The 13,972-nt window shown below is 45.5% G+C and overlaps 1 protein-coding gene across 7 annotated transcripts in view; it reads right to left on the bottom strand.

Moving 5' to 3' along the window:
* Positions 1–4,166: 4,166 nt before the first annotated feature.
* Positions 4,167–13,972, bottom strand: part of PDE10A (phosphodiesterase 10A) — a 531,531-nt gene continuing 521,725 nt past the window's right edge. For 4 of the 7 annotated variants that reach the window (XM_031456668.2, XM_064486483.1, XM_031456669.2 and 1 more), the window contains 4 exons: positions 12,775–12,886; positions 9,624–9,704; positions 6,719–6,807; positions 4,169–4,478 (listed from right to left, as the gene is read on the bottom strand). In XM_031456668.2, coding sequence (XP_031312528.1) covers positions 4,376–4,478; positions 6,719–6,807; positions 9,624–9,704; positions 12,775–12,886 — 385 coding nt within the window. In that variant the 3' untranslated portion in view covers positions 4,169–4,375. Of the gene's footprint in view, positions 4,479–6,718; positions 6,808–9,623; positions 9,705–12,774; positions 12,887–13,972 lie in introns of all 7 variants that reach the window. The other 3 variants (XM_064486482.1, XM_031456666.2, XM_010976735.3) reach the window with 2 other exon arrangements.

Raw genomic sequence — 13,972 nt, 5'->3', positions numbered from 1 at the left:
TTTCTTGGAAAACGTTGATCTCCTTCATTTTGTCCCATCTTTTTAATTTAGAACTGGGACCCCTTGGTAATGTTTTTCTTTCTTTTGCTGTTTTCAACATCACATAACTGCATCTAATGCTTGAAACAACCAAAACATCCAGGAAAAAAAAAAAAGACAAAAAACAAAAAGTGTAGGTACTGCATTGGGTATCACTAACTTAAACATGTGTTTAAATAAACTGGCAAAATGTGTATCAGGATAAAAGCTTTTGCGGAGGCAAAAATACTGCAGCCATGTGGTCCAGACGAGCAGGGCAAATGAGCCCTGACAGCACTCGGCTAATTTACATCTACAGTGATTTTAAAATCAGACTAACACTTGCAATAGAAGGGATGTACTAATGTGACTAAATGAATACATCTCTAAAGAATTAAACCCTGAATAAAATCAGCAAGGGTAGAAAGCAAATGCATTTGAAATACATAAAGACAGAAGGGATTTTCAAAATCTACATCATGCATCGGTACCTGAAAAACCCCACAGAATCACACCACAATCAGTGTCACAGTTCTTGGAAGGTCTTGCCAAAAAAAGACTGAGTCTGAACAGTTCCCGGGTTGTGGTCATGAGGGTGTATGTGAATGAGAGAAAATAGAAGGCAGAAACCTGACAAGGAGAGAATGGCCCCAATTCCTCCAACTTGATAAAAGTAACCATGGATGTGTCCCTTTAAATGTTTTTAATTACAGTTAAGCAAGAAAGCAAAACAAGGAAAATATGAAAGAATTAAAATTACAATTATTTAAAATAAAGGCTCAGGCCAAGGCATGGTGAATAATTTAGTCCTAATTATTAAAGCTCAAACCTTACTTTTGAGTTAAAAGACTGGAAACGTAATACTCAAAACTAAATCTACTAAGGAATTCAGGAAGCTAAGGATTTGTGCGTCTCTGTGCATCGCGTACAAGTGTGTGCGTGTGTGCTTGTGTGCTTGGATACACCAGCAAAGCAAAACTCACTGAGATTGAGTGCACCAAGTAAAGAGGACAAAAAATCTAAAAAGCATGCTAAAAGAGGAAACCTACACTGAGCAACTCTAGTTCTGAATGAGTCTGTTTTGTTGCTGTGAGAACAAGTCACTTCGTGCAGCACTGAACTCATCTGCACAGGGGCTTTTCCATCAAGAGGAGAGTCAGGATGGAGGGTAACTGTGTCTTAAATACTTCAAAACTTCACCTCTCTTCCAAGATTGGTTCCTCACGTGCTTCGCAGAAATAACTAAAGCTGGGAAATGGACCACAATTCCTGCCTTAGTAAAAGGGCCATTTTTGAGAATTACTTTCCACATCCATTGCATTTGTGTAAGATTTTCTGTGTAATTAATTCACAATCAACTATTAATTAATCAGATGCTTGCATTTTTTTTTTTTAGAATTTTATTCCACTGCCCAAATTCAATAGTTCATGTTGTTGTTAGCATGCATTTCCAAGAAAATTTCTAGTTAAAAAATATATTCGCTATCTCTGGAAAGATAATGGAAGAATTGCATTTGATGATAAAACTGTATCTATTATAAATCAGCACAACCAATTAAAAAAATACCGTCAATCAGACATTCTACACGTACTCACAGCTGGTTACCGAATTCAGATTGAACAGGGAAACTTTGGCCCAATATAAAATACCACCTTAATGAGAGACTCATCGAAACTTTTGGTGATAAAACCATCTGCCCTTTAAAGAGAAGATCTGGGGAGAAGACGAAACAGAACTCAAAAGTGTATCTGCTAAATAAATCTGCCAAGATACAAAATCCTCCCAACTGTGCGTTTTCCAAATCAGACTGTTGCCACACATCACTGCATGCTGGGCCCATTCATTTTAGCTGAATCTCTGCTTCCTAAGTCAGTCTCACACATGGTAAAAGCAGGATTAACAGTTTACATTAGAACACAGCTCTCTGTTCAAACTCTGCTTCTATTAAGGCAGTATTTCATGAGAAATCAACCGACCAATAAATCCATACACGTTTCTTTGCGAAACGACTGTTCAAAGCACAGGCCGCATAAAACACAGCTGGCTGTGTCAGAATCAGACAACTTTCCCCAAGAATCGTGTCAGAATAACCACCTTAAAATGCAAAAGTAGCCGTAGGATTCCCTCCCCTATGACAGTGTTCCAGATCAAGAAGCAGAATTCATGCATTCTTTTAAAATCCCTTTAATTAAACAACAGTCTTAAATGGTCTCCCCTCCCCCAGCAATTCAGGCTCCAGGTTCAGTTAAATGACTAAAGTAACTTTCGTAATTAGAGTTGAATTCAGTGGGTCCAGCGTCATAAATTTGGGTAGAAAGTTTGGTTGTACGCACTTTTTTAGAATCAATTCCATGAATACACTAACACCAAAAAAGGACATTTTCTGGTCAATTCTCCATTAAACGATATGTATTTGCCAACATGAAAAAATCAGCTTTTGAAGAATGGGGCTGATTTTTATCTTTCAAAGGTGTGTTCGGATCTCTCTCCCTTTCTCTCTCAGACACACATGCGTGTGTCTGTGTACATGTGTGTAGCTGCACGCACAGATAAGTGCACAGCCACAGTGGTATCCTGTCTTTTATTTCATTTTCCTTCATATCGTAAAATTACAATAGCAAACGGAGCTCCACGCAGGGAGAGATGCAGCTTTCAGAAGCCCTTAAGAAAACTGAACACATAGTGTTACTTTTAAAATAAGAACAATGTTTATGTAGAGCTAACTCTGCTATGACACAAATAAACCACATTGTAGAAGTATCTGATTTGATATTTTTAGCAAAAACCAAGCTCATATGAACAACCAGGTGTGCAGGATTGGCTACATAAAAGAATATGTTTAAGATTTTATTTAATTAAAAGCAATATTCCAGTTTCCTGCTACGAGAAAGTGGGGAAGCCTATATTCCTTCTTGAGACTCTAATTCCTCCAGGTTAGGACTGAGCACAGCTTCCGAGGTGAGCACGAGGTGAGCACGTCCTTGTGCTAAAAATCCTTGAAGTGTTAATATGCACCAGGAGCGACTGGCTTACAGCCCTTGCAGGGAGGGGCCCGGCTAGAACTCTGTATGCTCTTCTGAAACAGGTACATTGCGGAGTAGTGTCAGCCTACCGAAAATCACACGGAAGAAACTCTGCAGAAACAGGATTCTGCTCGGATGTCTGCTCTTGAGCAGAGACAAGAGGCGAGTGCGGACGCAATGGCACTGCCCCCCGCCCCGGCCCCGGCCCCGTCGTGGGCAGGGCGCTCTCGGATGATGGTCCCGCAGCACAAAGAAAGGGAACAACGGGAGCGAGCGCAGCCAGTCACGGTCAAAGTACCGACGGCTTCCGTGTTAGGGTTTACTCAGATTTTAAGAGAAACGTATGGACTTTTAATTAAGTAATTTGTAGAATAAACCTTTCATTTTGAATGTGAGCCTAAACTCTTACAAATGACATCAAGGGAACACATAAAGGAATCATTAATAAAACTCACAGTTTTACATCCATCTGACTTGACCATTGGAAAAAAAAAATTTGTATGCCTTGCTTTTATTTTGTTCTTTATGTAAAGGGTTTAGGAAATGCCAAGACGATGATCAAGAAAAAAAAAAATAAAAATCCATTCTGTGACATCTTTTGAACTGACACTCGGAGTTCTGAGAGATGTTATGATGAATGCTGCATCTCTTCTCAAGAGGATAGAAAATCTACTTCTTTTAGTGTTAAATTTATTCAGCTAAGCCCTTTAGGATAAACTTAAAGAATACACTGTAGCCCACCTGCTGTAAATTCACGAGGCTCTGAAACCAGAGTCTCCCTCCGTCACTGACTGCAGAGGGACCCCTCTCACTCTGTAACCTCGACGTCACCCGTCCGAGGCCGTCTGCGACAAGTCACACTAGTTACAAGTAGGTCACGCGTGAACACCCACAATAGCAATGTGTAAAAGTTCCTATTTATGACCAACAACATCAGAGCAACACTGGAGTCACAGCCAAAGTACAACATCATAATAGTACCGATTTACCCTCACGAGAAGGACACAGTGGGCAGCACCCCCCGAAGACCTGTTCGTCGCTTTACGGCCTCAGCACTCAGCCCGGGAGGGCAGGCCGGCGCTCGTGGCAGGCGGGCCGCGGGGACAGCGGGCCGCCGGCGGGCCGGTCCTGCCGATGGCTGCGCTGCGTCACAGGGCGGGCGGGGGCCGCTGCGGGGCACACTGACTCGGCGGTGCCTTCTGGTAGAGGTTTGCATCCCTGTCACCAGGTGTAGGTTCCCCCCTCCAAAAAAAATAAAAGGGCGAAAAGTCAGAGAAGCAGGATGAAGCCTCGAGGCGCAGCAGCTCACCGCGGCTGGGGAGCAGCGCCGTCCTCACAGGCAGCTCTCAGCGGTCCCCTGGGCCTCCTGGGGGTTCGAGATCCACACGGCGCTCTCCTCCCCTCGAATCACCTTCTCCCACTGGCTCAGGTTATTCCTGGGAAGAAAAGAGGCAGCGGCAGGTGCTGTTTACAGGAGGATTTCCGCCTCCACTGCTAGCCACGCCGTCCTGCGGCAAACCAAGCCCCGTGGCCTCTTGGTGTTGTTAGGGCTCTGGTGACAACAACCAGCCCGTCTCCCTGGCTCCGCCCGCACCGTATGAACCAAGAAGAGCCTCAAACCACCAAAGCCCTCATCCCCGCGGCTCCAGCTTCAAGGGCGAAGAGGAGCCCTCGCTCAGGACACGTCACTTCTTTATCGGGCAGGATGCACTTGAGAAGGGGCTGCCACCGAGGAGCCCGAGGTGATGCATGGAAAGGAAGGGAGGCCAGAGCAGCAAGAACGTCCAAAGCCGGTGCCAATAGCCGGGCCTCACCCCTGCGGGGAGACCGTGTGCCCCCCGGTCGGCATTAGTCCGGCCTTATTTTGAACACGGTGTCATCTATTAAAAAGTCACCCTAAGTTACACCTGGTACAAACCTCTGAAATGACCTTGTTACGGGACATTTCACACATGTATGTATTTGTGTTCGGTGACCTCTCGTCTCAAATGCAGCCCCTGCCGCCCCCCAGCCTTTCTCTCCCAGTATCCGCAGCTCAGATGTGGCAGCATCTTTGCCCTCCACGGGCTGGTAGCTCCGCTGCAGGACCACCACCTTGCCCCCTGCGGCAAACCAGGCGGAGTCCCGGTCAGCGTCTCCCACCTGGCCTGGGCTCTCTCACATGCAGAGTCAAGGTCACAAGGAAAACCTGACTTCGGCAAACACAGAATTCGTACGCAGCAGGCATGCTCAGACACCGCTGGGCAAAACCAGCCCCTGAAGTAGAACCTGAAACGTCCAGCACTTCCAGCTTTTGTGCTGTGTCATCCGGGATCATCTTCCCAGAACCTAAAGGGGTTTTTTGATAAGTTGGGAAAAGACACACCCTAACTGCTGTGTTTCCTTGGATACGGGTGATGCACGATGAATTTTCTAAGTGTTAATAAGATCAAAACGGCTGTTCGGGAACGATGCGGTTTAGCGTGGGAGCCGCTGAGACAGCCGAGGGACTATCCCGAGCCCGATCGCCACAGCCAGCGTTCGTTCTGCTCGTTCTAAACGTTCAGTGCGAAACACACAGCAGTTTTGGGCAGAAAAGGACTTTTCACTAATGCCTACAATTTTTTTTTTTTTTTTACAACAAGCTGTTCGGATTTCGATTGACATTCTCGCTTGTCTCTGGTGGAACGTCACTTTTCCAACCTGATTCCCTCCAGCCCGCGTCCTCGCTCACAGTCCACACTGTCCGCATGGCCCTGCCCATGGGGAGCAGAGCAATGTTTTAATAAACTAACCACTGATTAAGCTCAGTGATGGCGCAACAGCATAAGCTGGGCTGCTCCGTTCATCTCCGCAGGAGCAAAGATGGAAAATCAGTGAGATAGGAAAGAGCAGTATTTTTTTTACATCTTCTCACTGGTTAGTTTTATTTGTTTGTTTTCCTGAAAAATCAGTTTATAAGATGAGTTTCAACAGCAGAGGACAGGAGTGCACTAAAGCCTGTGATTTGTTCACAACTGTCCCGTCAAACGTCTGTCCTCCGCCCCTCAAGGATGTGCCCACGCCAGCCCCCAAGTGCGGTTCCAGCTGAGTGGTCAGAAAAATCGCCTTGACACCAATTCACCTGCAGAGAATTAACACACGGCTGTCTGCTCATCGCCCTTGGCCTTCCCCAGGGGGATTTCTTTTCAAAGTAAAATGAAAATCTTAAAAAATGTCCAACTTTCTTAGCTGAGTTTGGCTCTTAGAAAAGATGGTGGAAGGACACACAGAAATCTGAACTAGAACAAATCAACTGAGGTTCACATTTCCCTCGGGAAGAAAGTGACACTTAAGGTCCCACTCAAGATCCCCCTTCTTCCCTTATAACAATAAACTGTGTCATTTAAACTGAGACCCTTTCCACACAAGCAGCCCAGAACAGACCTCACTGTCTTTTTAAAAACAGCACTGGGCAGGGATCTCTAAGTCATTAAAAAAAAAAAACAAAAAAAACTCTTTCCTTTTTGGTGAGTGAATGACTTTGTGAGTAAATACTCTTGACATATGCCTGTTACACAGGCAAACACACAGCACATAAAATTACATTTATTATAAACTGTAGGTAAGACCCATGCACACGTTGATGGAATGAAAACTCCTGCACAGTCTTGGCAATCTTTTCAAACAACACACAGAGGCTGAAGCGCCGACGTACCTGCACGCCGTCAGGAGGGGCTCCGTCGGGGGGAAGATCTGCGTGAGGGTGGTGTAGCAGGGGATGGCCACGGCGTTGTAGAACCCGAGCTGCTCGGAGCCGACCGAGGGCGGGAAACACAAGCACACGTTAGCAGCCCAGTGGCCCCGCGCTCCACGCGCGAGCTTTCTGCCTCCCAAGCCTCCCCCCGAACACATGTCATTCTAAGTGAAGTCAGTCAGAAAGGGAAAGAAAAATACCCTATGTCACTTATATGTGGACTCTAAATAAGAGGACACAAACGAACTTCTCTACAAAACAGAAACAGACTCACAGGCATAGGGAACAAACTCACGGTTACCAGAGGGGAGAGGGGGTGGGAAGGGAGCACTGGGAACTGGAAGTCTGCACCTCCGGGGAGAGACAGAGGTGTCAGTGTCTCGCCTGTGGTGGTGGTTTCCCTGGTGTGCACATCTATCAAGTCATCAAAGTGTACGCCTGAAGGTTGTGGTTTACTGTACAGGGATCATGCAGTAAAGGTGTCAAACAAAACAAGACAATCCTGAAAGTTCTAGCTTTGCTGTGCGACATCTGGGCTCCGTGAACACTGCTGTAGGTCACCACAGATCACTGTAGTTAAAAATGCATTAAGTACATTCACAAAATGAAACACGTAAAATTTAAAAATAAAAAGAAGCTAATCCACAAGCCAAGCACAACACCGAACAGGACTCTGCTCACCCATCAGGTGAGCTGTAATTCAAGTCCTGCTGTCACCCCTGGTCAGAGCCAGCGCTTCCCGCGCTGGGCATCTGCTCTGCCCGGACGTTTTCTCCCCACCGTGATGTTCAGGGACCACCTGGCGGCTGTTTGCTCGCTACCCCCTCGGCTCTTGGTAATTTACTCGGTTTACTGAACTCTCCTCCATCTCCTCCCTCCCTGTTTTTGACCTACAGCAAATCTCACTGACTTTCTCATCATCCTCACAGTGAACGTTCCCTTAGTACGTCAGAATTCAGAGTTTTTTATCTGCGATACTTTAAAAAATATATTGAAGAACATTTTATTAGGAGTTCTGGGCCACTGTGCAAATAAATGATGTTGGATCCGATTGCAGGCCAGATGTCAAAGGCCTGCTGGACTACCAGCGAGAGAAGACAGATTGTCCGGCTATAAATAACCGCCAGGAGGCTGTCAACACGCACAAGATCAAACTGGCTCCATGGATCAAGTGACCGCCAAACCACGGCTTACCAATCTCTTTAAAAAACTGCACTTCAGTGAGACACACCAAAGAATACAGAAGAACCACATCTCCATGGCTCCTCTCTGCGCTTGCCTGCGGTAAAGTGCACCATCACGGCATTCTCACTAGAGTAACGCTCATGCATGTCCACCTCTAACTTTATAGTTCATGCAGACTTCCTTATTTTAATATTTAGCAGATGCCACAGAGCAGAAGATCTCAAGGAAGAGATTAATTATTGGAAGTTAGAGTCTTTTATTATTATCACGAAGAATAATTTCATAGTAATCACAAGTCAGAAGCAATGTATTTGGTCAAATACTAGCTGACCACAGAAATATTTCATTTAAAACTGAATGGATCTGGAATTTTAGGAAAAAACAAACTACTCTCTTGATGAAATAACACGAGAACAGAGCCCATGCCCTGATGAGAGCTCAGGTCTGCTCTGTAACCTGGCGGTGCTGGGGCAACTGCTTAACCGTCTACAAGGAAAAACACTGAGATCCCGGTCTGAAACTGCATAACAGGCTAAACTCCAAATGAATTAACAAATCAAATATAAAGGGATGAAACAAAGTCACTGTAGAAAATACAGGCAAATGTTTGTATACCCTCAGGGTCGGGCAGGACTTTCCCAACATGCCATGAAAAGCAGACACAAGACAAGAAACAACAGCTGCTGTGAACACACACTCGGGCGAGTCCCAGAAACAACAGGAAAATAAAACTAAACCGCGACACGCACGTGCAGCACGCACGACAGCACGTCCGCGTGCGGTCAGCAGGGCAGGGGCAGCGCGCCTCCCGCTGGAAGGACTGGTTAAGGTTAAGTTAACTGGTGAACAATCCCCGGGGCAGCGAAAACGAGAAAATCACGCCGCCCCTTTCTGAGCTGGTGCCCCTGGGAGCTGGGGACACATCTGTACTTCTGTGTTAACAGCCAGTAAATTAAGTCTAAATAAAGTGGGAAAATTTGAGAACTTACCTAAAACCATTATCTCGTGAATTTCCTGAGATGTTTTCTAAACCAAGTGCTATATAATGATTATTTGTCAATAACTAACATCCTTATTATGACGGGAAGAAGACTGACAGTTTACGAAGACTGACAGTTTACACAGACTGCGATCAAAGGAATTCGTCACTCCACACACACACACACACACACACACAACTTACAAAGCACAAGAGCTCTCAAAACATCAAACATTAACATAAATGAGGCAGTAAGACCTGAAAAGAGAGTAACAGATGCCACTTTGTGGTAAGACACAACTCACAATGTCCCAGAATGCTGTGCATTCTTTGTTAGGAAAACGAGACCGAATCCAGATCTACAGTGTCCCTCTCCCCAGAATACCTCTGCACATTCGACGACAAAATAGTTTCTGCTTGTTAGAAACGGTAACAATTCAAATTCACCACCCCCTCTGTTTCACGTCAGAAAAGAAAACCTAAAATTTACTGCAATTACGTCTGTAGAAAAATGCAATGAGAACAATAGTTGTGAAATCTTTAAATAAGCCCAGGATCTCCCAATCTGGCCACATTATCCCCAAACTCCATCTAAACGGAGCAGACCCAAGTGACTCCGGGTTCCCTAGGCGGTGGCCGCTTCCTATTCACACGCACTTGCGCGGCGGCCGTCAGTGACCGGACCTGGCGGCACGTCCATACCTGGCCTTGCGGGACCTCGTCCTTCTTGTCTCTGTCCATCATGGGAATCGGCTGTATCCCCAGCTTCTTCATCTCATCCCCCTGGGGAGACAGGGGGACCAGGCTCTCTCAATTTTGTAAACAGTGTACAACTTTGGTATTAATGAGTTCTTCCCTTCTTATTCATTGGTTTTCTTTGAAATGAAGAACGTTTCTGGTTATGGACCCAAATGAACGTCAGAATCATAAAAAGCATCATGCGCATTGTTGGCTTTCATCCTGATGGGTTTCTCCCCCTGCACGGGGCTACCAGACCTCAGCATCGCTGCTGGTTTCATTTTGTAGAAGTCAGGAAAGGTTAAAATAAGAGGAGACACAGTAAATGCATGAGGAGGAACAACAAGAAGAGAACTGAAATAACCTCCAGGCCTTCATCTGACTTTTCTGATGACTCTCATGTGCCCTGGCTGGTGAGCTGGGCCTTAGAGAGGAAGGCTGACACACCAGGAAACAGCAGTCCGCTAAGACGTGTCAGTAAAGGTACAGCGCAGTGGCTACGGGTCATCGGAAAGGTCACAAGTACAGACACTTATTAAAGGTTCACTGTACTGCAGGCTCTGGGCTGGGCAGCGTGTAAATACTTCATTTACCCTTCAGGAAACACTATGAGTTAGATATCATTATTCTCATTTTATAGATTTAAAAAATTATCTTATTCTTTTTATTTGTTTTTTAAGGTTAAAGACTGTTAACATCTCCTTCCTTAACATTCCCTAATTTTTTCCCTAAAACCCCACTCTCCCCTCACATTTCTTAATTATTTTATTATTTGGGTTACTTTAGTTAGGCTGGCTTTCAGAAATCAGAAGCACGGAACAACTAAAGCCCTCCTGGGTTTGCCGAGACCGCGTCTAGGAACAAGTCGCTGTGACCCTTGTTGAGAGTGTTCACGTGGAGGACAAGGGCGCTTGTCTTGGCAGCATAAAGGCACCTGAAGTCTAGCGTCTGCTCTGGTGTCACCGCTTCCGATGTGAACACCCATAGCTGTCAGACTTTTTTTCCCTTCTGTCCGATGTGAATGGAACTAACTGGGCGCCCTGCGCAAGGATCTTACAAGCCTAAAACATAGAAAGACTTAAAATAAGCAAGGATCTGACTGTGGACCTAGAAATAAGGATCAATGCCGAGGAGGACGGCCGGGCACCCTGCCCGAGCGTGCGGGAGGGCTGGCCGGCTGGGCCGAGGCAGGAGGGGTGCGGGGGCCGAGGGAGGGGCTCCCGGCAGATGGCCCTGGACGGCCGCGAGACGGACTCGAGTAAGAAGCCCAGGGGGGCCGAGACGCGCAACAGCTGGGAGAGGCAGTGAGGGGGCTTTAGGATCCAGTTCACAGCTTCCGTCTGTGTCACGACAGCACGGAGAGATGGACGTTGGAGGCAGGGCACCAATGTGACCAGAATTAAAGTCACCCCAAACTGGCCAGTGTGGCCCCCAGACACAGAGAGAGGCCAGAAAACTGGCCTGAGTTTTCATTCCAAGTACCAAAGCAGGATTTTAATGTCAAGCCACAGGACACTAAAGACCAGACTCTTAACCGTACTGTTCCGCTGACTCTGAGAGGCAAAGGCTGGGAGTCCAGTTAGGACGCTGCAGTGATGACCTGGGCGAGGCCTGAAGTGGGGCGAGACGGGGCATGAGGAGGGGAGTGTGCACTTCACGAACACCTAGACAATCTACTGGCCAGGCGTGGTGACGACATGGACCACCAGGTCCCTGAGGACGGCGTCTGTCGGGAGTTTGACTAACTTCTGAGGACTGTTCAACCGGAGAGGAACAGAGGGGGAGAAAAAACCCACACAACGTGCCTGCCACGCTTCGATTCATACTTCAGGACACAAATACAGGTAAAGCATGAAACATGCCATAGTTAAATAAGTGTCTGCAAAACAAGCGGCTTCAGCCAAGCTTTCTTATGTGATAGTCACAGAGTTTAGGTTACTGCTTTAGCACCACATGCCAGTTAAGCTGTGATAACAGAGTCAAATATCACAGCTCAGACGTGTACATCTGAAAACAATCTTCCTAACTGAGTCTGGTAGTCACTATATTTTGACACACGCACAAAATAAAATAAAGAAAAAAACACCACGCAAGAGCACACACATGCAATGCACGAGGCGTTCTGGAGAAATAACACCACGGGCATAACCAGCTCGAGGCCTCAGGGCCTCACCCAGCAAGAATTCTTTGGCTTTAGTATCAGGAAACAAATGAACATTATAAGACCGTTTCTACTAATCATTACCGGGGCGCTGTACTGTTGTTTTTTTTCCACTTTTTACATTCATTCTTCTGTATGGATGAGGCTTACAGTTTGAAGCATCAACTAAATGCCAAACTCTTTGTCCTCCAAATTTACCTTTACTTCTTCAAACCAAATGAGGTGCACCAGTGCTTTATAATTTTTTTCATGAAGTGCTCTCTGAATATGCCGGGACCTAGGTGTTCGTGATTCATTCGAACACAAGAATTGTCTTCTGCTCATTCATGGACAATTCAGAGGACAAATCGAGGAGTGGAACACATAATTTTGATAATTTAGACCACTCAGGCAGGAACAGGTGTTCAGGAGCGTAATTCACACGGCTGTTTCACGTCATGCACATCATGAACTAATTAATACCCCACGTGTCCTACAGGACTCATGATGTACAGGTGAGCTGACTGGTCATTTACATAATCTCATATTTCTAGGGTAAAAAATAATTGTTCTCTCAAATTTCTAGCTGCAGGGACATACAGCCCATAATAATGTGGGTCCCTCAGTACTTTTCCCAGTGGCTGACAAAGTAGATGACAGTAATGTTTGTTGAATGAATGACAAAAGATTGGCTATTAAATAAGGAAAACTGTTGCACTGTTGTTCAGTGAATCAGTTCCTGAATTACTTCAGTTGAGATCAGAGAATTTACACACATGTTCAAGTCAGATGTAACAGAATGATGGTTCTTACTTTCTATCTGTATAAATGCTAAACAATAGTTTTTTGAAGCAATGAGCTATCATGTGAGCAACTAAGACATTGTTACTAAGTTATCCATATATTTAATTTCTCCTCAAATTTTTTCTCATTTCTTGAAATTATCTGCATTCATATAAAAATCAAGGAACCTACCTCAGCCCAGAATTCTGCATATATATCATTTGCAGTCAGTCGTGTTACTGGCCACAGTTTTGTCACAGAACAAAGATCACAGGCAGTCATCATCAAACCAATGACACGGTCTCTAGAACACAGTAATATAAAACTGGTCACCGCAGCATTTGCACATTTATACTAACAACTAGAAAGGTGTCTGTATTTTCAGGAGTGAGTGGGGCTAACAGTGGGCATTGCTTCATGATGGGGGAAAGATAGCGTTAAGCAACTACAACAAACAGGCAAGAAAGTAAAGAATTGAAAAATAGTTCTGCTTTAATTGTAAGACCACCAGTCACTTCCATCACGAGTTGCATGACCAGTACAGCAAATGCTCCTGCCGCCTCAGTGCTACTGCTCAGGGTCACTGCTGGGATAAACTGCACTGTGGGCGCGGCTGCAAGGCCGCTGGGATCTCCGGGTATACGAGCCAGATTTTCATGTTCATGGAATTTTGGAAATTTAGCGTGGGAAGTAACCTTGAAAAAAAATCTATCCCAATCCTGTCATTTCATATAAGGGAAATCTGAGGTGCAAAGAAACGACATGATTCCTCCCAGGCGTAAGTAGCGCAAGACGAGGCCAGAGTAGGTGTAGATTTCCAGAACTCTCTCCCACCTCCCCATGGGCAGAGAACAGTGTCCCCAAACCCCGTGCAAACTCCAGCTTCTGGGTGAAAGGAGCCTTCTCTCCAGCTGCTCTGCACTCACAATGGTGTGTTGCGTGTCTGACTTTTCTTCCTATGTATGGTTTGGTTTAATCTTTCCTCTTGAGGAAAAATAAAAATCACGTAAAGGAATTCAAACAGACATCTCCCCTCTAATTTTACTGGATTTGGTCTAATGGCACGTGATTACCCCAAATGATTACCCCAAAAAAGTCTACCCTTAAGGGTAGCACTAAGCACTAGTTATTAAGAGATCTTAACATGCTGACTTTAACATTTACAAAGCAAATCACATAATGTTAAAAGGCAAATTATCAAAAAAGATACAAAACTGTGTAGCAAGTGACAAGCTGGTAATATTCCACCTCCTACCTAAATTTTATGAGTCTGAGGAATCCACGGCTGCTAAGGCTGCCTGACTTCCTGCAGGTGCATAAACACCCCCATCGTGGGCACAGTCTGGCTCCGGTCCTGAGCCTGTCCCACCAGGCAGGCAGAGTTTGGCAG

Source organism: Camelus dromedarius, chromosome 6 (genome assembly GCF_036321535.1).
Source record: "Camelus dromedarius isolate mCamDro1 chromosome 6, mCamDro1.pat, whole genome shotgun sequence".
Taxonomy (NCBI): Eukaryota; Metazoa; Chordata; class Mammalia; order Artiodactyla; family Camelidae; genus Camelus; species Camelus dromedarius.
This window is presented reverse-complemented; position numbering and strand designations above follow the sequence as displayed.